The 25961-nt window shown below is 53.5% G+C and overlaps 1 protein-coding gene across 10 annotated transcripts in view; it reads right to left on the bottom strand.

Moving 5' to 3' along the window:
• Window positions 1-1330: 1330 nt before the first annotated feature.
• Window positions 1331-25961, bottom strand: part of DLG1 (discs large MAGUK scaffold protein 1) — a 57150-nt gene continuing 32519 nt past the window's right edge. For 4 of the 10 annotated variants that reach the window (XM_015820719.1, XM_015820721.1, XM_029284996.1 and 1 more), the window contains 14 exons: window positions 24475-24601; window positions 22353-22509; window positions 21999-22101; window positions 19359-19473; window positions 17914-18090; window positions 15760-15829; window positions 10522-10555; window positions 8463-8504; window positions 7470-7520; window positions 6909-7010; window positions 3521-3693; window positions 3323-3432; window positions 2839-2930; window positions 1331-2267 (listed from right to left, as the gene is read on the bottom strand). In XM_015820719.1, the coding sequence (XP_015676205.1) occupies window positions 2161-2267; window positions 2839-2930; window positions 3323-3432; window positions 3521-3693; window positions 6909-7010; window positions 7470-7520; window positions 8463-8504; window positions 10522-10555; window positions 15760-15829; window positions 17914-18090; window positions 19359-19473; window positions 21999-22101; window positions 22353-22509; window positions 24475-24601 (1460 nt within the window). In that variant the 3' untranslated portion in view covers window positions 1331-2160. Of the gene's footprint in view, window positions 2268-2838; window positions 2931-3322; window positions 3433-3520; window positions 3694-6908; window positions 7011-7469; window positions 7521-8462; window positions 8505-10521; window positions 10556-10871; window positions 10972-15759; window positions 15830-17913; window positions 18091-19358; window positions 19474-21998; window positions 22102-22352; window positions 22510-24474; window positions 24602-25961 lie in introns of all 10 variants that reach the window. The other 6 variants (XM_015820718.1, XM_029284993.1, XM_029284994.1 and 3 more) reach the window with 2 other exon arrangements.

Raw genomic sequence — 25961 nt, 5'->3', positions numbered from 1 at the left:
CCCGTTGCAGGCAGCCTCATTGACCCAGGTGCTCAGCTCAGCTGGGTTGGCCAGGCAGCTTACTGTGTGGCTTGTTTCAAAGGCTTGTTTCTTTCGGTTGATGGCAGTCTGGCTTCGACTAACTCTAGTCAAATACTTATTTCACTCATTAAAATGCAAATCATTGAAATGCGTTTTTCTGGATTTTTTTGTTCTTATTCTGTCTCTCAGTTTTAAAATAAACTTACCATTATAATTATAGACTGATCATTTTTTTGTCAGTGGGAAAACGTACAAAATCAGCAGGGGATCAAATAATTTTTTCCCTCACTGTAGCACCCATACTCTATATAGTACTCCATACATACAACCCAAAGGATGGATTCAGCATGCAGATGACGCCTTTGTCATATTGAAAAAGGACCAACTATAGAAAACACAGGAGACTACCAACATCATCTTCCAAGGAATAAAATTCACAAGGGATGAAGAAAAGAACACCAGGCTAGTGATGGCAAATTAGAAACACACGTCTATTGTGAAACTACCCACAGCCACCTCTTTTACATCAGGATAAACTTTACTAGGTGCTGCTGGCAAGTTTCATTTTTATTTCCAGAGTTCTGTCTGAAAACCCAATTCTTAATCTTTTCTCTGTGATGTAATAGCAATACACTCTGCAATTCACACAGTTTCGTAGCTCTTTTTCTGAAGAACTGATAAGGGCTGTTTATAGTTTTATTTATCTATCAAATTTGTATGCCGCCCATGGCGCCAAAGGTGGCTCTAGGCCAAGGGTCTTCAAACATGGCCCTTTTATGACTTGTGCAGGTCATAAAAGGGCCAAGTTTGAAGACCCCTGCTCTAGGCGGCTTACAGACATTGAATAAAAAGAAAAATAAAACATTAAAACAATAAATAAAGGCCAATCCATCGGTTGAGCCAGTTTCCCAGGTAGCCTGGATCCCTGCCATGCAGGGCTTAATAGGGGATCACCTTGAGCTGGACCCAGAAGCACAGGGGAAGCCTGTGGGAAGCTGAAGGGAAGGAAGCTGCACCAACTTGGCTTCAGAAGCATTTGAACTCTGGCCTCTAAACGGAAACCACTGGAGGTCCGTCTCCACTTCCCTGGGGCGTGGGGTGGGACAGCAGGGTGCCCTGCTCTGGGTTCAGAAGCCCATATGGGACAGGAACCTGCCAAAAACATAGCAGCAAAAACTGACTTGCTTATAATCAATCTTTTCTATTCTCAAAACTAGATGTGAAAATTATGCATTTTGTGGGGCGTTTTTAAGAAAAACAGTTCTCACGCTTAGATTTTAGTTCAGGAAAGTTTAATATATGTATATATATGTGTGTGTGTATATAGATATATAGTTTCATTATAACAAAATAAGCAATTATTATGAGTAAAATATTCATTAAAATCTGGCTAAGAATATATTTATATTTATAGATATTGAGAATTTATAACCATATAATTGCCTTTATAATATTTTCAAAGCAAAATCCATAATTCTTAAGCGAAGTCCAAGGTTTTTAAGCACCTAAAATTTAAAAATGCAGTTATCTATTATGATCTGAAGACATTCCAAGTAGTTTTGTAGGATCTAGTTTAAAAACAGGAGGACATTTCACCCTGTAAGAGCAACAAGAAAAATAATAATGAGGCTATAAAGATTTTCTTATGAAATTATGAAAATTAGTTTTTCCTTCTCAAATAATGCCATTTAAGAATACATTAGCTTTGATTTTTTTAAAAAGGTTTTTATTAAACTAAGAGAAAAAATATATATTTGTGGCAGAAACTGCGAAATTATAATTTGAACCCAAATCTCTTGAAGGAAACCATGCTAGCAAATTCAAACGTGCAAAACTGCTCACAATTTACATTAAGACCACTTTTCTTTCATCTTGTTACAAAATCGTTAAAAAGCTTTGTTTTCTCAGAGTCTCTGAAGGATACTTTCCCTTAAACATTAAGGAATTTTAACCGCATTATTCTCCATTTCGATCCACAGGGGTGGAAAGAGTCTCCCGGTTCTTGAGAGAAGAGAGCCCTCGACCAGCAGCTGAAAGCAAAGAGAGGCCTTGTACGTCGCAGGGGAGCCCCGAGGAGGGAGTGCCGGCCGGCAGGAAGGCTGGCGGTGGAGGAGGCCGACCCCTGGAATTGGGGGACCCTCAGAGCTTCTCCTTGGCCAGCACCCAAATGACGGGGCTGGAGTGATCCTCAATGACTTGCTTGACATGATTGTAAATCTCTTCCAATGTGTCGCCTTGCACAATGGCTGTAGGGACACAAACAAGACAGCTGCTGAGGACCCCATTCTGCTCTTTCCCTTGCTTCTGCAGAGTTCTTGCAGTTCCCCCCCCCAACTCTATTGCGAGGCTTGGTCCCCCTGGATTCTCTGTGTGCTTGTCCTAAAGATGTTCAGAAACTGGGGTGGGGGGTGGGGGGGCTATTCAGGGCCTTCTCCTTCCAGATCCCTAGATAACTGCAGGGGACCCCTGGGCCGAATCCCCCAAAGATGGCGGGTGCAAAAACCACACGCTGCAAATGGGGAGCAGCCGGCCCCCAACCTCCCCTAACTGGGCCTTCCACGGACAGAGCCAAGCTCGGGAGCATCTCTCGCACTCAGGAACCAGAGGAGAGAACTGCCTGGTGCAGACTCCAGAGGCCAGGCATCACAGAGGCCGGCTCCAGGGCCACATAGACAACCGATTCCTGCCATCATCCCCAAGACAGGGAACGTTCCGGCTGCTCCTGGGACATTTTGGGATACCCCCCCCAGATAGCAAAAAGAAGGGAGCACCAACGGCATTGGGGACACACGTGGGACGGAGGCAGAGGCTCCCCACCTGTGAAATGTTCTGTAAACTCTTGCTCCAGCTTCATGGCCCGTTCAAAGGTTTTTCGAGCTTGCTCATCCGTTAATCGCTTATTCATTTCCCTGAATTTGCAGATATTTCAAACTCAGCATTAGCAACAAAACAGATTTATCAGATTTAAACACACACAGGAAGGTCGAGGAGGGGGGGCTAGACAGGGTTTCCCTTGGTTAGGGGGTGGGGAATGGGCGTGGGCGACGGGGGGGGGTTCTCCAATGTCAACCTCCCCAGGTTGCCATCCCTCCCCACTTTAATAACTTTGTGGAACTATGTCACAGGCATGATGAGCATAAGGGAAAAGGGAGGGAGTCGCCTTTTCAGCTCAAGGGGGGGGAGGGGGGGGAAGAGGGCAGCCAGCCAGCCAGCCAGGACTCCGCTCCCTTGGAAGGCTCCTGGGGGTGGTCCGAAGGAGCCCCAGCAGCAGCCGGAGGGGCAGAAAGGGGCAAGCACTCACATGATGTTCTCCACGGACTTGGGCTTGACGAAGATGGAGACCGGGTGCAGCTGGGCACTCTGGAGCCTCTTGATGGCGTTCCCAGAAACGTCAAGGATGCAGTGCTTGCCCTGGCAGGGAAGGAGAGGCTGCCTGAGGGGGCGCTCAGCACCACTGGCCGCAGGGCCTCAATACAGGGTGGGGGAGAAGCACCTTTACCTTCTCGGCCACCTCCCTCACGGACCGGACGCTCGTCCCGTACAGGTGGTTGTTGTACTGGCCGGCTTCAATGAATCGGTGATCCTGGATGTCTTTCTCCATTTGTTCTCGCGACATCACAAAGTGGTAATCTCGCCCATCCACCTCGTAATCTCGTTTCGGCCGGGTCGTATCTTTTGAGAGAGAGGGGGTGTGTGGAGAGGAAGCAGAGGCTGAGCGGACGTCCACTGGCAACGAGTTCTTCTACTGATGCTGCAAAGCAGCCGGACACGAGACCCAACAAGATGTACACACAACACACATCAGAGCCCAGAAGCATGATTGACAGAAGGGTGGTGTGTGTGTGTGTGTGTGTGTGTGTGTGTGTAGGTAGGTAGGATGACCCTTCACAATCATCATGGCTCTGGTGGGAGAGCCAGAGGCTCTTCAGAAAGATAAGACAACTTTTATTGTCATTTTTTACTATGAACACACTGGCCCACATTAAAAATAAAATTCTGTTGCCTGCTCTCAAGATAAAGTATTTATCTACCCATAAACATAGATACCACACATATACACATGCTATATACATATACATATGCATATACATATATACAGTTTCCTCTTTCCACTATATATTCAAAGTGGAGAATGATTAATATATATATATATACACATGCATATATATATATATATATATTAATCATTCTCCATTTTGAATACATAGTGGAAAGAGGAAACTTGAGAGTTCACAAGGTTGATGCTGTATGGAACAAAACTGTGACTGAATCTGGATGTTCTGCTTCGGATACCACGGAGCCCCCCGCCCCTCCCAGAAGGGAACAAGGAAAACAGGTCGTGAAGAGGATGTGTAGCATCCCAGACAATCCTGTGGACCCTGCTCAGGCATCGCTTATATGCCGTGTCCTGGATGGAAGGGAGGGAACTGCCAATGATCTTTTCTGTCGTCCTCACCACTCTCTGCACTGCCTTCTTGTCTGAAGCAGGGATGCTTCCAAACCAGACAGTAATTCAGTGTGACAGGATGCTCTCGATCGTTCCTCTGTAGAAAGTGGTAAGGACAGGGGAAGGAAGATGTGCTTTTCCCATGCGACTCAGAAAATGCAGGGGCTGCTGTGCCTGCTCTGCCAGTGTCTCGCTGTTGAGCAACCAAGCTAGACTACTTATTAGCTGCACACCCAGAAACTTGATGCTGCTAATCACCTCCAGAGGAGAATCATTAATACACAGAGGTGTGTGGCTGTGCCTGCCTTTTCTGAAATCAACAATGATCTCTTTAGTTTTTCCTATATTTAAAACAAGGCTGTTTTTGTTACATCAGTTCACCAAAGCCCTCTACTTCCTTTCGGTAAGCACCCTCATTGTCATCTTGAATAAGGCCCACTAATGTTGTTATCATTCGCATACTTCACAGTATGGTTGGTGGCAAACCTGGCACAACAGTCATGGGTCAAAAGGATGAACAACAGCAGACTTAGGACATAGCCCTGAGGAGAACCTATGCTCAAGAAAATGGTGTTAGAAATATTAATCCCAACTCACACATACTGGACCTGTCAGTAAGAAAATCAAGAATCCAGTTGCACAAAGGAGTGTTGAATCCTAAAAGGCCCAGTTTGTCTACTAGATGCTGAGGAATGATTGTATTAAATACCAAACTGAAGTTGACAAACAGCATTCGCACACATGAGTGTTTCTTTCCTCTTAAGTGTGCCAAGCTCAGATGGAAAACAGAAGAAATAGCATCCTCTGTAGAGCAATTTGAACGGTAAGCAAACCGAAGCAAGTCAAATGCTAGAGGGAGGCTGGATACAATAATGTCCTTCATCAGCCTCTCAAAACATTTCATAACGATGGTTGTAAGTGCAACCGGACGGTAGTCACTGAGACTCGTAGCTATAGACTTTTTTTTGGCACTGGCAAGATGATGGTCGTCTTAAAACATGACGGGACCCACTGCCTGCTGCAGTGAAAGATTGAAAATATCTGTAAGAACATGAGCCAGTCCATCTGCACATTCCCTAGGGACCCACCCAGGGATGTTATCTGGGCCTGCTGCTTTCCGAATGTTAACTTTCCGCAGTGTTCTCCAGACAGAGGTAACGTCAAAGCTAAGCACTTGCTCGTCAGAATGGAGCGCAGCTTTCCTTGCAGATGCCTCGAATCTTCCAAAAAATGAGTTCAGCTCATTTAAAAAGTCTGTGTCGCCTTTATCACATGACAGAATCACCTGTTAGTCTGTAATGGCCTGGCCATTGTGCCTTGCCATAAACACCTGGTGTTCGTTGAGTCCTGAAAAAGTTCTGAATTTTCTGACAACAGGCTTGCTTTGCTCTTTTTATGGCGCTTTTCAAACTGGCTCTGGCTTTTCCGAGTGCCGGCATATCGCCAGATTTAAAAGCCACCTTCGACATCTTGCAAACCTCGTAGGTCATCGGAAAGAAAAGAATCAGAACTTTCTGGCGGAGCCATTTTAGGGGGTCCAAAGGGGCTCCTGCAATCTCCTTTCAGACAGACTCGATCAGGGCAAATGCGCTTGTGAGCGGATTCTGGGCCTGCTCCAGGGCGCCTGCCTGCTCTGTCTTCTCCACCCCTAGAGGAGGCCGCGGTGGGCCCAGGTGCCAATTCAGGAAGGACCCAGGAAGAGAGAGAGAGCCTCTCCTGGGGTTGCGCCTGCCCAGGGGAACCTCACACGCAGCCAGGCCAGCGGAAATCAGGCTAGCTCTGACCCATTTAGCGGGGCCAGGAAGACAGCCTGCCATCACCTTGAGAGTCAGGAGGCAGACCCAGAGGCCGGCAAAAGAAGGAGAGAGCCTCTCAGCCCTCCCTGCCCAGACTCGCCAGGTTCTGTGACGGCAGCCTTCTAGAAGAAGGGGGAGGGCTGGGGTTTTACCTGTCTGGTCTACCTCAAAGGGCTGACACGGGGGGGCGGGCGGGAGAGGGGAGGCATGAGATCTCTCGCACAAACTGCTTTTTCTTAGTTCAAAGCCTCTCAGAATCGCCCCTCTTGCCTCATCCGGGAGCACCTGACTTCCTGGAGGAACCCGGCCAGATCCCAGCAGGAGGGAGGTGGTCTTGGACCCACCAAGGGCGGCTCCTGGGAACCGGGGGGGGGGGGGGAAAGGGACGACGGCTGCTCCTGCTGCGTCACTTCTGTCACCCACCTGAAATTTTGGCTGAAGGCTTCCAGGGGCTGCGCCCGCACATGCTCTGGGGCTACTCCAGCCATCGCTTACAAAAGCCAGGCAGGTTGCAAGTGGCCGCATTGAAAAGGCGTACAATTTTCAACCGCCCTGAGGAGGGGAACAGCCACAGCCACCAGCAGCCACCCACAGCGCCCACCCGCATCCCCTCGTCAGCCCCCACCCCCACGTGGCATACATACGTGGGACGCAAGAGCCAAACTTGTCAGGAAATTCCGAGATGAGGTCGTCGTTGATGCGGTCTTTCATGGGACCCAAGACAATCACAGGACGCGTGTAGCTGACTGAAAAAACAGAAAACATGCCTCCGGTTAGGGGGTTCTGGCAGAGGGAGGGGAGGGCGAAAGAGCCACGTCTCCCTAGCAAGAGCAGCACCCCCTTTTCTGGAAGACACCCGAGGAAGTGGGAAAAGGACGGAGGGCCACTGACACTCCACTTTGAGTCAGTCCCTCAAAGACATTCTTCAGCAACCCAACCCTGAGGACCAGAAGCATGGATGGGCAACCTCTTCTTGAGCACCCTTCCACTTTTTTCTGTCCTCCACACACTTCAAAACCACAAGGTAGTTTTGATTGATCTGGGCACGTAAGGTGGAAGAGGACACGCTCAGCAGCCACGCAGGGCAGGGAAGGCGAGATCTGACGGCTGCGCCCTTTGCGGTGCTGAACAAGGAGATCTACATCCCAGCCCGCAGGCAAGGCCTTCGCCAAGCAAACTCTCTCCGGCGGCCGAACGGTACAAACCTTCCTGCTGTGTGACCGGTTCGTAAGACAAGACGTACTCTTCCTGGCCACCTAGAAAGTCAGAAAGAGAAACCATCAGAGACCGTGATCTAACACGCCTGTTTATATGATGCCCTCCTTCCCCTCAGCTCCTGTCCAGCCAGGCCTCCTGCCAGCCACCAGCAGCTTTGACACAAAACCCTAAAGCTCCCCGGGAGGCCTCAGCCCACCACGGCCTGCAAGGGAAGCCGGTTGCAGATTAACGCTGGAGAACAACAGAGACACTAGGAAGGGGAGAAGACCAACCTCTCAACCACCTTTAACGCACTTCTTTCAGTTTTTAATTTTCTCTTTCTTTTGCACCTGTTGCTTACAGAGTCCTTAATGAGGTCAATAATGTTTCAGTGAAAGGGTTTTATTTTCAGTCTGCTGAAATGAACTTTGCAACAGGATTGGTGAAGAAACACCACAAAGGCCCCTCTCGCTCTTCTTCAAAGGCCCAGGACAAGCAAAAAAGACCCCCTTGAAACCAATTTAAAACTCCACTAAAAGCAAAATAAAAACCAGAAAGCACAAAACGCCGGCAAGGGCGAGGGATGGGCCAACCAGCACAGCCACCCAGCAGCCTCCCAACCTCCGCCAGGTCCACCGAACCCTTGGCCCAGCCACGTCTTTAGAACCTTTGGGAAGCACAAGGCAAGAGGAGGCTCCGGTGGGATGAGCGGCCACAGGACGGCCACTGAGGCACAAAAGGCTCTCCTCCTCCTCCTGGGTCACATCAGACAACCTCCCTTGCTCAACGGGGCCCACGCAGTTCACCCAGCCCTCGGCCACGGTGGGCTTTACCAGCGCCTTGAATTGCCCCCCACAAAGCCAACTGGCAGCCACCGACTTTTGCACCAGCTGAAGCGTCAAGGACAGCCCCGTTATCCAAGTGCTCTTAAAAGTAAGCCTGAATTTCTGTAAGTTCCCAGAAAAAAAACAGCAAAAGGGAACACAATTCCATACACTTACGGTAACTGCTTTCACTGTCGCTGGCGTTGGAAGTCACATGCTCTGAAAAGAAGTACAAAGCAGAAATTAGGAGCCCTGCCAAGAAACCCGAAGGGCCTTCAAAGGCCGAAGGACACCTCCAGGGGCAACTTAGGATAATAAAGTATCTGACAAGCCTCTCTTGACACACATCACGGCTCTCCTGCTCCATGGCCAACATCCCTAAAGCCGAAAGAGAAACCCACAATTCACAACACACTTCCAGAGAAAGGAGGTTACACAGGCGGCCCTCTGCCCCCTTTCCAGGGATCGGGACCAGGACCCACATCCAGCCCATCGCTGACCTCCGAAATTCATTTCCACAAAACAGAGGTGGGCATAACCCGGAGGAGGCGGGTTCAGAGAAGACCCTCATCAGAACCCGGCCATGATGGGGAGCAGCCGCCCACCCCAAAAACGCAGCTGTAGGGCCCCAAGGGGGCTGGGTGTCTCCACCGGGAGCAAGGAAAGCCTGGCCTACAGGCGGTGGAGCCCAGGGTGTCTTCTGGAAGGGTCCAGAATGAGCCTGAGCCGTGGCCCTCGTGGGCTGCCTGAGGCTCCCTTTGCGGGCTTCCTTTGGGGGGGAGGCAGGAGCTAAGGGTGGGAACCCCTAGAAGACGGGGCAGCCCCCCCCGGTCACTCTGGCTGCCAAAGCGCCTTTTCAGGCCGCTTTTCTTTCCCTCCAAGCGTTGGGAGAGAACGAGCGGATGGCTTGCTTGCTAATAGGGATTGGCACCAGGTTTCTGTTGCTTTAATGTTTTAACCGGTTGTGTTTTATAATTTTAAAATGATCTCGTATGTCTTTTAATTTTTGACTGGGAGCCGTCCGGAGTCGGCTGAAAAGGAAAAGAGAAGCCTTGCACCACAGCCCAGAGGGAGGGAGGGAGGGAGGGAGTCCAGAGGGCTCTCTCATCTTTTTAGGGGGCGAGCAGGGGAACCGAGTCTGAACACGGGCGGGCGGGGAAGAGGGGCTAAGTGGTGGGGCGCCTTGGCACTGGGGCCTGCATGGTGGCCAAGCTGCCTGCAGCGAAAAGGAGGCCCAGAGCTGCCAGCTTGAGAAGATGAAGCCAGACTCCTCCTCGGGAAGGCCCAGGAGAGGCCTGCCCTGCATCGCTTGACCCCTCTCCAACCTGCGGCCCACCTTCAAGCCTTTTCACCAAGGCTCGCTCACACACACACACACCCCCCACACACCCCGTCACCCAGCCGGGAGACCCTCCTGCCACGATGGCTTATTAGAGAAAAGGCCTTAAGAAGCCGGCCTCCCACTGACCGCAGAGAGCCAGGCTGACCGCACTCGCCTGGAGGCAGGAGGCAGGTCCACTGTAGGCAGACCCTCCCCATTCTTCCTTCCTGGGGATTTTTACCTGCCCAAAGAATCGCCTTCAAGGCAAGGCAGGCTAACCAGAGGGCAGCTGGTCCCCTGCCAAGGGCCAAAGCCCCGGAAAGTGGCCCCCGGTGGCTCTGCGGGCCGAGCAGCCTCGGGACCCCTCCAGGGAGAGGCGCTGCTCTGAGTGGAGGGGGAGCTAGGCAGGGAGTGGGGGAGGGGTAGCGGCACAGGTCAAGCGCATAGTCGAGGGAAGACCTTCGTGATGTTACAGCAGACCTGGGTGTATTTTAGAGGGAAAACCTGGTCCCGATTTAACCCAGGGGCTAAGCCGCCCTAGGAGAAGGGAGGGAGGGGCTGCCGAGGACGGCCTGTGCATGGGGAAAGCCCCCTGCCCAGCAACAGCAACCGGGTCAGGGGAAGAGCGTGTGGGGCAGGAAGGCCTGGAGAGAGTCCTGGTCACGGCAGTCTTTCTCCAGCCGTTTCTCTACCAACAGTGCAGCGTTCTTCAAGGCCACTTTCACGTTTGCCAGGAAAGAAACCCCTGAAAAATGTATCGGGGGGGGGGCATTTCTGAGCCTCCGCAAAGGCTCCTCCCTCTAGTCCTCTCGGCCCCAGACCAAAGGGATGAGAGGCTGGAAAGCTCCCCTGCAGCAGGGAAGGAGGGAGGGGGCAGTGGGGGCTGAGGAGGGGGGAGGGAGGGGGGTCACTTACTCAGGCCTTTTGATCCCATGTCTCCAGGGATCTCCTGTGGAGTAGTTCCCCGAGGGCAAGCAAGGAGGCAATCACAGAGAAAACATCCGTCAGTAGCGCATCCTCCGGAGGCTGCTCCAGGACGGTCCCAGCAGCATCCGTGGGGAGCCAGCCCACCAGCCCCCCCTCCACTCAAAAGCACAATTCCCCTGAAGCCCCGTCTCAAAGTGGGGCAGTGAGAACCCCCCCCATCGGCCGTAAAAGGAGAGTTTTTGCCTGCCAGCTGCCCCCCTCCACTCGACCCACGGCTTGGCTCCCCACGGATGCTCTTGGGACCCTTTTCCAGGCCACACTGCACCCCCCATACTTACGGTCAACATCACTGGTCTCGGCCTCACTCGGGTCCTTGTTCTTGTAGAAGGGAAATTTTCGGGAAAAGAGGTTCTTTTTACGCTTGTCATTGAATGACTGCTGAAGAAGAGAAGGAAAGAGGGGCAAACAGAGGGTGGGTGTCGGACGCCCGGCAGGTCGGAAAGGCCCAGGGCCGCCAGCAGCAGCAGCAGCCGCTCCGGGGAGACCGACTTCTACCCTCCAGCATGCAGACCCCTCTCTGCCCAAGTCTTGGGAGGGGGGACGGGGACGAACCGGGGCCCTGTCCTCAGCGGGGGGGAGGGGGGGAGGGACGAGGGGCTCTGCCTTCTGGGCTCTTGTGCCCAGAAATAAATAAGGCCGGTCCCTACGATGCCCTCTCTTTCAAGAGCGAGTCACCGGACGTCTGTCTATGCTTTGGGCCTTCTGGTAGGGAAGCAGCATAGATTTCGGAAGGAATAACGTTATTCTCCCCCTCCCCTGGGCAGAAGAGGACAGGGGGAGGAAAGCAGGCCTGCTTTTTAGCCTGAAGAGCTTGTGGGTTTCCAGGCACCCTGCCTAACCGACTCCGGCCCCAGGGATCCCCGGGAGTGGCTGGCACCGAGGAGCCCATGGTGAGCTGCCTGTCTTGGCTGCAGCTCTTGGGGTCCCATTAGACCCCCAACACTCTGCTTGGGCACTGGAGGGGGGGGCAAGCAAGCTGACCTTTCCCTGAGGCTCACTGGGGACCAAAGTCACCAACTATGGGTGGGGGGGGGGGAGGGGTACGGGAAGGGCTGGAAACACTAAGCAGGAATGCTGCCGAAAGCCTTCTGGGCCCCAGGTAAGCAGGTGAAGAGCAATTGGCTACCTTCACCAACATGTTGGACTTGGGTCAGCTAAAATAGGCTCAGTTGGTTAACCCTGGGGGGGGGAGGGTTAACTCTTAGGTAATAGTTTAATGGATTGTGCAAATTCATAAATCGGTGAATTCGGTCTCCAGGGGGAGCCTGAGCCCTCCCAACCAGTTACGGCACAGCTCCAGCATAAAGCCAGGAGGGAGGGAGGGAGGGGGACACACACACCCTTCCAGGTCCAGGAGGGTTTGCGTAAATGAACCTCCAGCGCCAGGGGTTTGGGCAACTTTTCATGATTTTCCCCCCCAGATAGAATAAGGGACAGGGTGGAACGAAAACTCCCGCCCGTCCTGCCTCCCCCACTTGCAGAAATGGACTGGACTCCTCTGCTGCATGGAGAACGATTAGAAGTCGGCTCCGATAGCAAAATAAAATGAAATAAAATGTGCCTAGAAGTCTCTTCGCCTGTGGACTCGTGAAAGCCGTCAGCCGCGAGGCTTTCCCTGGGCAGGAGAGCTGGCAGGAGTGTTAGCCATTGCGGACTAGAAGCTCTTCACGGAGCACCAACGTTATTAGCAGGGGGGGGGGCAGGGACAGGGGCAGGCAGCGGGAAGGAAAGGCCACAGCCGGCCAGCCCCGTCTGTCCCAGCAGGTTACGGAGCAGAAGTGGACACTGAGTGAGCAAAGAAGCCAGCCCATTTAGCGGGGAGCCCTGAATGGGGCATTTTGATCATACTGCAGAAGAGGGAACACCCCATCGTCACCACCACCACCACCACCAGCACCATCACCAGCACCAAGGGACCGGTGGATTTTCCACAAAGTTTCCGTCTCTCTGCTGCGCCCGATTAGTTCTCCCAAAGATCAGGCCGTCGTGCGCTCCTGATCAAAGAGGGCAAGGGGGTATTAAGCGGCCATCAGCAAGGGCAAGCATGCTCAGCGTTTCCAGGAAGATGCCAGGCGGGTGGGCGGGGGGGGGAACAGGCTCCCCAGGGGAAAGCCCACATCAAGGCGAGGCGTGGAAGGCAGGCAGGCAGGCAGGCAGTGGTCTCTCAATGGCAAGCGTACTTGAGGGTCTCCTCCTCCTCCTCCGGTCTCCATGCATGGGTCTGGTGCAGGGTTAAGGTACAAGAGCCACGGGCAGCTCAGCTGCAAGGAGGCTGCACAGAGAGCGGTTCATGCTTCCCTAAAAGAAAACGTAACTCCGGACTCCGAGGGGTCCCGTAAACAACTGGTTTGCCAAACGGAGGGCGGCCTCAGGACGTTCTGCTCCTTCTAGCCACGGAGAAGGGCAAGACGTTGTTGGGGGGGGGGGCAAGGGGGAGATTAGTGCAGCATAACTGATGCACCCTGCCCTTCTTGAGATGGGCAGCTACAGAAATCAAACCAATCAACCAATAAAAATAAACTGTCCTGCAATTATCCCACCCCCCCACCCCCACCCCCACCCCCACGATTTGACAACTGCTTGGCCAAGCCCTGAGGATTTCTCCAAGTGTGGGGGCCTGGGCAGGGAATTGCCAGGTGTGGCTGCTGGATCAGTCAGCAAATCTTGGGGGGGGGGGGGAGGGGGGGCAAGCAAGCGAGACACTCTGCTAGCTCCCCAATGCCCAGGGCTGCTGGCCTCCAAAGGGCTTTTGGCTGCAGCCACACACGCCTCCTAGTGTGGGCAATCAAGCCTCTCACACTTCACTTCTGGAGTTTATTTTTTCACTCCAAGTCTGAAGGAAAGAAGGAAGGAAGGAAGGAAGGAAGGAAGGAAGGAAGGAAGGACCAAATGGAAAAGAGTGGATAATGATCGTGAGGGAACTTGTAGAGAGCAAACAGTTATAGATCCAGGTGCTCTTCTTCCTCTTCGTCCCTCTGGCTGCACCGTCACAGGTCAGCCAAGCCACAGTCCCCACGGGGGGGGGGGGGGGCAAACCAAGAGGGCCAGGCCAGCACATTCGCTCTTCCCAAGAGACTGAACCACGCCAGGCCCAAGAGGCCCAGGGATCCCTGCAGCTGAGCCTCGTATGGTGCTTTGGGTACAGTCAGCTACCCATTCACTTTGCCTTCCTCCATCCTCAGTGTCCCAAAATGAAACCACGAATCACCTGACCCCCAAAATGCACAAAAAAGTACATTTCCCAATACTTTACAATAGGAGATGGACGAGCAATGAATGTCCGGGTAACTGGCGATGGCCAGACCGGGGGATATCAGGAGAGAAACACGGAGCCGGCCGCATTCCAGGCTGGAGAAGGGATGGACACAAAAGGGCGAGAGGAGGAGAATTAGGGGGAGCTTGAACCCTGGGCGGGGGAGGGGGCACAGGCACAGAGACAGAGGCCTGGATTCCTAGATCCTACATCATCTAGATATGATTTCCAAGATGGCATAAGGGTTTTATTTGGTCTTCCATGCCTCATAATGGCCACCCAGAAGCATCGTGACTCAGACCCTAGAAAGAGTATAGAGAAGGGCATCAAATGTAATGGCAAAGGGGGGAAGCTCACTAGGGGGAGAGGAGACCCAACCTGGAACTAAGGAGAAATTTCCTGCCCCTGAGAATAATGAATCGATGGAGCAGCTTAGCCTCCTGGAATTGTGGGGGCTCCATCAGTGAGGTTTTAAAGAAGAGACTGGATATCCATTTGTCCGGAATGGAATAAGGTCTCCTGCCTTGAGCAGGGGGTTGGACTAGAAGACCTCCAAGGTCCCTTCCAGCTCTATCCCATTCTAGATACCTCCAAGGTCCCTTCCAGCCCGATGGTTCTAAGTAGCTGAAGGTTGTTGTGTAATATAAGTGACAGAATTGTTCCACTATTCTAATGATAGGGCAAAAAACTCTGGGTTTAAATTACAGAGAAACCAATCTGTTTCCTTTGGACAGCAGGAAACGTCTCCTAACCATAAGAGCTGCTTCAACAAGGTTTACTCAGGAGGTGGAGACTTTCCTTCACCAGATTTGTATAAGCAAAGACCGGGCAGCCATCTCTCCGGGATGCCGTAGTGGTGGAGTTCTGCTCCGGGAAGGGGATCAGACGAGATAAGATCCCTTTCCACCCTTACATCCCATCCTTCTTCCCCTTGGGAGAACTTTTGCTTCTGTATTTGCAATACCTGCCTACTCCTGCCCTCGCAAAAAATCTGCCAAGTGCTTTTGGAGGCCGTCTGGTTTCAGAAGTGCCTACGAGGAATCAGGACCTGCCCTGGGACTCTCCTTCAGCTCATGAGCTTCAGCATCCGGGACTCTTGCCGAAACCTCAGAACGGCCTCCTCCTTGCGCTACTGTGAGAAGGCTAAAGGGTGGGCTTTAGGGTTAGGGTAGAGGTGGGACTCCTGACGATACCCCTCGAAGGTGGGGAGGGGTCTGTGGAAGAGCTCTGGTGTCCCCAGGGATGGGGCTACGGCAGCCGGGACCAGACGAGGCCCAGGTGGGCCCTGCGCCACCGGCAGAGCCGAGGGAAGCAATTCAAGGGAGCTCGCTCGGCTGAATATCCAGGGGACTTGCAAACGCTGGACCCTGGCAGGAGAAGGCTCAGCCGTGGCCAGGGGCACCGGCCTTCCCCACTGAACAGAAACAGCCGGCCTGGTGGCAGCCTGGTCTGGCCCACCTTCTGCTTCCCAGGGCATCAACGGAGGCTCAGGAAGGCCGGCTCTGAGGGAACGTCAGGAAAAACCTCCAAACGGGTAAATCCGTGGCCCAGAGAGGCGGTGGACGAAGAGGAGAGGAGACTGGACAGTCATCTCTATCAGAGGCTTGAATTTTAAGCAGCCTTACACCTGAAGGCCCCCCCCCCGCACACACACAGTTGAATTTAACAAGAACAAATATTTAGAAATTCCTCAATGCTTCCATCCTTCACCAACCTCTGATTATCTGGGGTCTTTTTCCCCCTTCAAATTTCCCTTAGGTTTTTAGTGTTGGAAAAACTACTCAGAATATTCAAATTTGCGTCAATCAGCCCAAGCGAAGACTTTGTCTTTCCTCCCTTCTCTCTCCCTGTTGCTCCAGCAGTGACTCTGCAGTGGCCAGGCACTAAAATGGCAACCATTACTCCAAACTCACCCCTTTGTCGCCTCTTGCTTTAGAATTAAACTTCACCGTCTTCAACCGTGCGCGTTCTTTCTTCTCCACTCTGCAAGGAAAACGCAGGAGAAAAACTTACGAGGGTCTGCGGCTCTGAACCTTTCCTTCCCGGGACATAACCGCCGTGCGCCTCTCTCTCTCTCTCTCTCTCAGCAAAGGCCACTGGAGTTGGGCAGAGAGGGATTGCTGGGGCGGGTCTCTCTCCCCACTCAGTACTTGCCGAACGGGCCACAAAATAATGGGGAGAATCAAGGAGCAGTTCACAGATCCACCTGTTGAAAGCATCCCCTTGTGCACCAGGAGTGGCAAAATGTACGCATTTCATCTGACTCTGGGCTGCTCCCAAAGCAGCAGCAGAAGGTAACAAACACAATACACAATAGATGGTGAAGCAAAGGGGAAATCTAGCCAAACCCATCCAACAAGGGGCTCAATCCCTGCCAGATCAAGGCCTTTAAGGCCTTCCAGCGCCCGGTCAGAAGGGGAGCGGACCCTCAGCTTTACATCCCAGGGAAACGTGGCTTGGCTTGGTCAGTGGTAGAGAGTCCAATCCGTTCCCCTCAATGGGTCCCTGGGACCGGGAGCTCGGCCACCAGCGCCCCTTCTGGCTGCTCAAAGCCCCTCGGGGGTTACAGGTGGCTGGACCCATGCCGTGGCGATTGTGTCTTTGAGGGAAAGAGCCTGCAAGAAGCCATTGCTGGATCCATCACAACTGTACAATTTGCCTTCGTCTCCAAACTTCCCTTTTTTAGGGAAGCTGGCCAAGAAGGCTGTCAGTCTTCAGCTGCCTTGAATCCCGGAGGAAACAGATTATCTGGATCCTTTTCGATCAGGACTCAGACCTGGTTACAGCAATGGGACAACTCTGGTCACACGGATGACTTTTGGCAGGTCCAAAACTGGGTGGCACGTCCACCTGGCCCTCCTTGACCTCTCAGCCATTTTTGATATCACCGACGCTGGTAACCTTTTAGACAGACTTGGGGGTTGGGGAGGAGATGCCCCCCCAAATCCTGTGAGGGTTCTTTAGAGACTGATTCAAATTTGTATTGGGGAGAGGTCCAGTACTAGACCCCTACTTTGTGAGGTGCCTCAAGGCTCTGCTCTCCCCACTACATTCAACATCTGTATGAAAGCACTGGGCAAGATCCTCTGTCCACATGGGGTGAAGTACCCTCAGACGCTGATGAGACTCAATTCTACATTTCCACCCTGGGCCCATCGAGTTTGGCCCCCAAGGTTCTCTGGCGTCTGGATGGGGAGTCACCGTCTTCACTTCAACCCAGTCCAGACGGAGTACGGTGCGTTTTCTGCCTCCCTGAACCTGGAGATGGAACCGTTACGCAATTTAGAGGCCATTTTGAACCCACAGCTCTGCTCAAAGAGCAGGTGGCACCTGTGGCTAAGAGGACCTTGGCACAAAATCCATCTTGCGCGTCAACTGCCCACATTCTTAGACCTAGAGACCCTGCTCAGACTCACGCACAGCTTAGGTTTGCAGTGCACTCTGCACACGGCTGTCCTTGAAGGCATTCTGAAATTGCAGCAGGCCCCAAATATGGCGGCACAGGTGCTCCCGGGCACGGTCAAGAAGAGCCAGGTAACACCTCTGCTCTGGGCACCGGCCCCCAGGAGGCTCCTGGGCGCATTTCAGGGGCTGAAACTCTAGCATGGCACAAGGCTTATGGGGAAATACCTCTCCCCGGCTGTGTGTGCTGATCCCGGCAGGTTCAGCAGAGCGAACGTGCTCTTCTAGGCCGGAAGAGGTCCCTGCTGGCGCTGCCCTCCGAAGGGGACTCGCCCGGAGAGTCAGAGGCCCACCAGCCCTGCTCATCCCTTGAGGAGGCCCTAAAAACCACGACTCTCCCCCAGGTGCTGGGACAGGGATGTTACATGAGCTTTGGAGCAGGAAAAATGCCCCTTTTTATGCCAATGGGATAGTTTGGTCTCAGCCTGCCTGCCTGCCTTGCCTTCCCGTCAGGTTTGGGAGAAAGCCTTTGGAGCACAGGCAGACACGAAGGCTTGAGGAAAGGAGGCAGCCTGTAGGAAATCGATCTCAAATGGCTCCCCTCTCCCACAGCCCCTTCCCTGGCAGGCACACACAGGCCTCAGGCCGAGGTGCAAGGCAGCTACCTGCGTTTGCTGGGAATGACGCCAACCTGGTCACTCTCCCCGCCTGGCATCACCAGCCGTGCCTGCCACCATTCATCGTCCGACGCGTTAATGACGTGGAGAATGTTGCCAAAGCAAAAGTTCAGCCCTTGGCTGGGGAGACCGCTGTCTTTGGTCTTGTCGTAGTCGAAGAGGGCCCTGCAGACAAAGGGGAGAAAAGCGGAACGTGTGACTAGGGAACAGAATCAGGAGGAAGAAGCCAGCAATCCTGGGGGGCGCGGGGGGGGGGGAAAGGACAAGATCCGAGAAGGGCCTTTGCGTCCCCAGGAGAAAACCACTTAAGTGCTCTGGGTTTCCCAAAAACAGTGCTGGGCAACGGAGAAGCGTGACGAGGCTTGGTGGTGCATCATCGGCTGGGGGAGAGGCGGCTGCATTAAGTGGCGATTTCAGCACCCAAAAAATGTATAAAGTCTCATATTCTTCCTGCAGTCTGAATATATTCTGCTTTGCTTCTACAATTGTATGAGCTCAAGTTGCACGACCCAAGATGTTTAGCATTGCTGTGCCAAGGTGCAGGGTGTAAGAGACCTTCAGAAAGACCTCTTAAAGTAAAGGGGTGGGAGAGAAATATGGCTTAATGGGAGTTACTGAGACCGGATGGGTGACACCCTTAAGTGAAAGGCAGAGGCTGCGGAGCTCATGCCGAAGCAGAGCAGCCGGGGCGAGGGCCGGGAGAAGGACCTGCCCTTGTGCTTCGAGACCCCAGGAGCTGAGGAGGAGGAGGAGAGCCAGATGAGAGCATCTGGAGAAGAACAAAGGCAGGGGGCAGGCCGGTATTATTGGGGTTGGTGAGCTGGAGAAGATCAAGCCAAGCAGAATGACTGGATAAACCCCTCATGGATCAGATTTCGTGACATTCAGGAGGGAGAGACACAGTAATTACTGGGGAGCCTCAAATATCCAGGCCTCTCCTGCCAAACCAAGTTAGCTAGGGCTGCTGGGCTCCAAAACCTCGAGACCTGCGGCAGAGGTAACGGGACCAGCTCTCTAGATCTGACCCTGCGCGGGCGGCAGGCAAGACCGGCGGAAGAGGTGAAACCGGAGGGAACAGAGGGCCGAGAGGAGCACCTCAGGTGGGGTTTCAAGGTCCCGCAGAAAGGGAAATTGTATCGCACGTGCACACAGATTTCAAGAGAGACACTTTTAGCAACACTGGAGAAATTGTAATTAGGGCGAGGCTTAGGCCTTCCCTTCCTAGTGGGTGAAAAATCCCAGTTCGGGGATGGGCAGCTGGGCCAGGGCACTGAGGGAGGCCGGGCCGCCGTTCTCCCTGAAACTGGCAGCACTGGGTCCCCTTCTCATAAAGCCATCGCTGAACCCCAAAAACGTTGGGAGAACTGATCGCAAGTCTCCAGTCTTCCCCTCTTGTGCACCAGCAACAGAGCCAGGCCCCACAGCAGCCTCACCTGACGTAGAGGGACCGCTTCTGGCTCGTCCGCAGAGAGCCGGACCCTGAGCTGACGCTGCTGCTCATCATCTGCTCTCTCAAGTCGTGTATTTTGGCTTCAAAACGGCCGTATTCTGAGGAAAAGGAAAATGGCGGGTCAGCTCCACAAATCCTGTCACTGCGGAATATCAGGTTCTGGAGCGCCCCAAATCTTAGACTTTTGGAACAATTCTGCCATTAACCTTTAAAACACATTATCCTTTCAACCACCTAATATTTCAAAAACAATGTGGAACAACTCATTTGCTCATGCAAACACACACACACACACACACAGAGTGACACTGCGAGGCTACACAAATTTACTCTAGAAATTGGATCTGTTTGATCTATGTCTACTCCTACTCTGGTGAGCATTCAGTTAAGAAAATTTGAAAAAAAATCATAAATTATCCCAAAGATGCTTTTTCACAAGGCAGCTGGACTTTCTTGTGTTTCTTTGAAGACATTTCGCTTCTCACCCAAGAAGCTTCTTCAGCTCTGACTGGATGGTGGGGCTGAAGAAGCTTCTTGGATAGAAGCAAAATGTCTTCAAAGAAACACAAGAAAATCCAACTGCCTCGTGAAAAAACATACTTGGAATAACTATGACCTGGATGACTGAGAATCTCCTAGAAAAAATCATAAATTGTTAAAAGAATTAAATAAGAGATTAACGGATTCAATTAGCAACAAAGCCAGTGCCAAAACAATCTGTCTTGTCCAGGCCTGGGAGAGAGCATGGGCCTCCCCCCCCCACCACCTCCTGCTGAATCGTGAGGCCCTGCGTTCGGTCATCTTGCGTTTCGACTACTGCAATGCACTCTCCATGGGGCTGCCCTTGAAGAGTAGTCGGAAGCTACAGCTGGCAGAGTCAGTTTTAGGGGCCCTCTGGACGGCCCATGGGCACCGCCACTGCGCAAACCGCACCGGTTGCCAGTCTGCTTCCAGGTCCAGCCCAAGGGGTGGGTTATTACCTCTGAAGCCCTCGACGAGAGGGGTCCCAGGCTATCCGAGGAAGCGCCTCACCCCATGGGGCTGGCCTGCCCCCCTTGCTCGACCAGAAAGGGCACGCCATGGACCCCATCAGCCAAGGAATTTTCACCAAGGTCCTTGTTTAATGACCACTGGTTTAGCATTCAAAGTTACAACAGTGCTGAACAAGCGATACTTATAACTGGTCCTCAAATGTCCGCCCGTCTCAGCCACCCGGCGCCCAGGTGATCGTGATGGGGGCATCTGACAACTGGTTCGCACTTACGACAGCCGCAGTGTCCCAGGGTCACGTGACAGCCATCTGCCACTTCTCCTGCCGGCTTCCCATAAAGAGAGTCCGAGCAGGGGAAGCTGGCAGGGAAGGTGGCCAGTTGCTCTGGTCAGTCCCCTGCACCCTCCCCCGCCCGGCAGCAGCCACCCCTCCCCCGGCCCATGGCGCTCACGGCTTGCCTCATATGCCCCGCCTGCCTGCTTGCGAGCCTCCAGGAACTGGCTTAATGACCTGTGATTCTCACTTAACAACGGCAGCCCAGATTGCCATCATTCAGAAACGTGGTCAAATGACATCAGGTCTTAACAACCTCTGACGTAAATTCTGGTTCCACTCACGGTCATTAACTGAGGACTAGACTAGGGAATGCAGAGTCATTTCCCACAGAGCCAGATTCCCATTCTGAAGAGTATCCCAGAATGAAGCCATAATAGGTTATTAGGCATTTTGTTTTTAAAACGTTGCAAACTGGGCAATCACGATTTGTGACCCTGGGTAGGGTACTACATTTTTTAAAAAAAGGAAGAAAAGAAAATCAACACAGCAGCTAAGGAAAGTCCGTTTGAGGGGGGTAACGCAGAGGCGCATCTGGGCCCACGGGGTTGGGGGGGGCAGGTCTGCCAAAAGGGCTAAGAGGCTCAGAGCCATCATAATGCCAGAATGCCTGGGAGGGGGGGGGAGACCCTCAGGTCCCAGGTCCCACCAGATGGCGCTGCTTCAGAAGGGGCAAACCCACCACCACCACCACCACCACTCCCCCCCAGTGTGACCTCTTCCTTGCCGGGGGGACTGGAGAGCACCTTCCACCTCCTCAGGTGCAGGTTTGAAAAGGGACCAGGACAGTATTTGTGCTGCTTAGGGATTCTGTGTGGCTACAATTCATTTAAAATTTAATTGTATAAAGAATTAAACAAAAAGGCAAGAAAAGAAACAACGGATGGAAGCCAATCAAGGAGAGAAGCAACCTGGAACTAAGGAGAAATTTCCTGACAGAGAGGACAATCAGCCAGTGGAACAGAAGTTGCCTCCAGATGTTGTGGGGGCTCCATCCCTGGAGGTTTTGAAGAAGAGACTGGACAGCCGTTTGTCTGGAACAGTACAAGTTTCCTGCTTGAGCAGAGGAGTTGGACTAGAAGACCTCTAAGGTCCCTTCCAACTCTCTTATTCTAGTATTGTGTATTCCCTACCCTTTGTACTGTGCCTTGACAAAGTCAAGGCGAAACAAAGGTATAATTCATATCTTCGGCATCGCCATCATCACGGCAGGCGACCCAGACGCTCTCAGCCTCTCGGCTTCCATTCTAAGAAGGGGTTTCCCCAGAGAACGAGGGCTTAATCTGATCCTTCACTTGCCTTCGGGACGATACTGAGCTACGATAGTGACCGACTGACCGGCGTTTTTCAGGGCAGCAGCTGCCTCTTCGTGGGTTGCGGCTTTGAGGTCCACACCATTTACCTGAAAAGCAACACAAATGAACCGTCGCTCACATCAGCACATGGATGTCACCAAACTGACCAGCCTGGAACCTGACCAGGCCTCTTGCAGACAGCCAAGCAGCCGGCTGGTGGGTCACAGAGGCCTCCCTCCCTCCCCTGTCCCTGCTCTCCTTGCCAGGCAGAGGCCCACACGGCCCGGGGGGACTCTGGCCAAGGAGGCCCCCGTGGCCTCAGGAGACCCAATTGCTGTTCAACTTGGCAGGGTCTTACCGAAATGATGCGGTCTCCCTTCCTGAGCTCCCCGCTGAGGTCTGCAGGCCCACCGGCAAGGATGAAGGAGACGAAAATCCCCTCCCCATCCTCTCCCCCCACGATGTTGAAGCCAAGCCCCGTGGAGCCCCGATGCAGCACCAGCTTCCGTGGCTCCCTAAAAGGAGAAACGAATTGGAGCAACTGAGGCACGGGATCCTGATCTGGGCACGCGGCCTCTGACTCGCAGCTGTGACATCACAGAGTCCCACGGATCACCGTCGGCTTCTGACAAGCAAAGCTAGTGGGGAAGCCCAGTGGGGACCACGGGGCTGCTGGATGCTGCGACCGGGCCAAGATTTGCCCAACGGTGGCACCTGGAACTGCCACAACTGCCTTTGTAAGTCGGCACAGCCCTGCGACCTCGCTCCTTACGACCAGGGCCACTTAGGGACGGAGCTCCCAGGCCCAGTTATTATCCCTTGTAAGTGTGATGGAAAGTGCAGCTGGAGGAGGAGGAGTGGGGAGGAGGCAGCCCCTTCCACCGAGGGGCCCAAGCCGAGAGGCTGCCTGGTCCCGGCCTGGACGGGGGAGGGAGGAAGAGGTTTAGGGTAATCCCAGCCTAGAATCTCCCAGGGTAGATCGGTTCGATCAGGAGGTTACAGCCAAGTTCTGTCCACAAAGCGTAAACAAGATCTGAACTCGAGTGGCTCTCACTGCGTCCTCTCTGGGGCTTGTGCTTGACAGTAAGCGAGGACCACCTGCGTTTCATTTTGATGCCAACCCACTAAGTTGCGTTATATGACTATTCTAGAATATCCTAGAAGGGACCCAAGAAGAGGAGTTTCCACTAAGAGAAGTCATCCACAATTTGGTGCTAGCAAGATTCTCCTGAGAAATATTTAGCCTAACAGAATATATATTTCTAAGGCATAAAGAGAACGTATGAACGAGACTCTCACAACGAAACCCCACGAGCAGAAAGTGTGTCCTTTGGCTGGATCCATCACACGCCACACGGCTCCTATGGCAGGTATCCCGGCAAGGAGGCCTTTTCTGGGTCGTTTCCAGGTTATCCCTCGAATCCAATCTGTGCTCCTCCTCATCCGATTCGACTAGACCCGTTCGACCCCTGTCCAACTGCGGACAACTGCGCCCAGCTCTCCCCTCCGGGCTGCTGATCCTGGATCTCCCTTCCCACTCCAGCCACTGGCCCCAAGGCCCTCGCTGGTCAGCCTCCCCCCCCATTGTTCTTCTTCCCTCAAAGCCGAAGGGGTCAACGGTGGGGGGGGCAGATGTTCTACAGCCAACCTTGGAAGAAGCTGCCAGGATGCCCAGCACAAACGCCGCTCCTGCCGCCCACACCATTTGCGGGAGGTGCCTCCGGGCATCCTTTTCTCCCGCAAGGACCGCAGTTGAGGAGGAGGAGGAGGAGGAGGAGCCGTGGGGGCCGTGAGGGAGGGAGGAAAAAAAAGTCCCCACCGGAGCTATACTTTATTACGGGTAGTTCTCGACTGGTGGCCACGCTGGGGGCCAATGTTTCAGCTGTTAAATCGTGACAGTCGTTAAGTCAGGGCACCCATGTGACCAGATGTGATTTATGACTATTTGGTGGCAGTCATTAAACGAATCACATAGTTTTAAGTCCGAATCACGCAACACTTAGACAAATCCTAAAACTGAATCCATTCTCTGGAAACTGGCAAAAAATGTTGCAAATCGCACACGTCCACACCACACCGCAACAAGTTGTACATGTGAGCCAGCTGTCAAACGTGGGGAATGCAGTCATGTGGCTGTGGGGGAAGGCAGATTCTGTGACAGCTGGACGGGCTGTGCCAGCCGTGAAGCATCCCTGCTGGGCAATTACGGTCGTAAGTCAGGGACTACCTGTCGTCCATCAGCAGGACAGGTAGTTCTTGGGAGGGGTGAGCGGCCCTGGTTGAGAGCCTTTCCTCGGTGCACTGACAGCCGCTCTCAACCAGGTGCCCCTCGGCCCCTTTGGGGTGGGCTGCTCTGCCGGCTCTTCTCTTCCAGGAGCTGGTCCACTTCCCCCCCATCCCCCCATCTCCCCCCCAGCGCTCAGCCCCACCCGGTGACACGTTGCCTCGGTCGCTGCAAAGGCAGAGACGCAGCTTCCTACCTGGGGGTCTTGTCTTCTCCCAGCACTGCCTTAGGAGCAGGTGAGTATCTCTCCGGGGAGGCTGGTGGCAAAGGCTGGCCCAGGTAGCCTGACGGGGTGACGTGGTTCTCCGCAGGCTGAGAGTAAGCTGAGGGGGAGGGGGAGGAAGAAGAAAGAGGCAGGTCAGTCAGAAGAAGGTGCCCTCTGCTGCCTGGGGCCGAGTTGGCAGAGGCCGCTCGTTCACCTGCCCAGCACCTCTACGCCATTTGGGCCGAAGGAAAACAGCCGCCATCTCGGCTCTGCTTCTCCCTCCAGGACAGTCACGGCTGAAAACGGGAGGGCCCAAGAACGAACCTTGTGGGGACCCCCCCTCCAACCCAATGAGGAGCCACTGCGAAGCGCCCAGACGGGTGAGTTCTGACTTGCCGTGTCTCCCTTAACGTCGGGGCATGTCCCCAGGCCCCCCTGCTGCCGCCTGAATCAAAGGACGGGCTCACGCACAGAGGGAGGGGTCGGGGGGCCGAATGAAAGAGGAGAGAGCTGTTTCCCTCCCCCAGCCCCACTCGGCCGCCATTCCTTGGCCCTTTCGCCTTCGGCACTGAGGCGGCCATGAAGGACGCCCTGCACTGGCCGCCTGACCCAATACTGGGAGCCGAGTGCCGAGCACAGACCCTGCTGGGACTAGGAGTGGGTCCCCTCCTTGGGGCCAGGTATGGCAACAGATCTCAAGGCTCAGGAAGGCGCTGACCACTGAATCCTAAAAGCCACTGCACTGCTCGACAAGAAAACACTCATCTACACACAGTGTTATTTGCCCTCTGCAGAAATCAAGCTCCTCCCCCCACCCCACCCCCAACAGTGATATCTTCATTTGTTTGGCATGGGAAACTTTGGAAAACAAGCAGAACCTGCAGGTGAGGCAGATCCTGGTGAAGAATCTCAAAATGGGGGCAGAGCACTTTTTAAAGAGACCCCCCAGGAGAAAGTTAACAAGTGCTGGACAGCATCTAACTCAAAAGGATGAAACTCTTTCAGAGGATGCTCTCAGGACCAGGCCACGGAGGCAAGGGGCTCATGGATGGGGGAGGGAGAAAAAACACCCAGGGGAAGTAATTGGACTGTCAAATGACCTAGGAATGAAACTCTGGCTGAGCGAGGATACGGAGGCCACAGATAAAGTGAAGCCAGGTCCAGCACTCAGAGGGCTCTGGGTTCAGAGAAGCCGCTGAAGCTGAACCAGTGGAACGTCAGCCTTGGGAGACACCTGAAGCTGATCAAAGCAGTCAGAGGATGGGCTGCTCCCTCCAAGCGCTCAGACTGGGTGGTGGAGAGGAGAGCAGAGCAACGAGGCTCAGTGAGGCTCCTTCGGTTCCAGTGATCAAGCTACGAAGGTTGCTTGCGCTAGGACAGCCATGCCGCTCCTAGCTTGCCAACAGTTACGAGGGGGGAGGGGAAAGCATGGGATGCACAGGGGATTTCTATCTGCATGGGAAGCAAGGGTGCAGGAA

This window comes from Protobothrops mucrosquamatus, unplaced genomic scaffold (assembly GCF_001527695.2).
Source record: "Protobothrops mucrosquamatus isolate PMUCROS unplaced genomic scaffold, P.Mucros_1.0 scaffold1167, whole genome shotgun sequence".
Lineage (NCBI taxonomy): Eukaryota > Metazoa > Chordata > Lepidosauria > Squamata > Viperidae > Protobothrops > Protobothrops mucrosquamatus.
The sequence above is the reverse complement of the archived record's forward strand: the minus strand, read 5'-3'. Positions and strand labels throughout refer to the sequence as shown.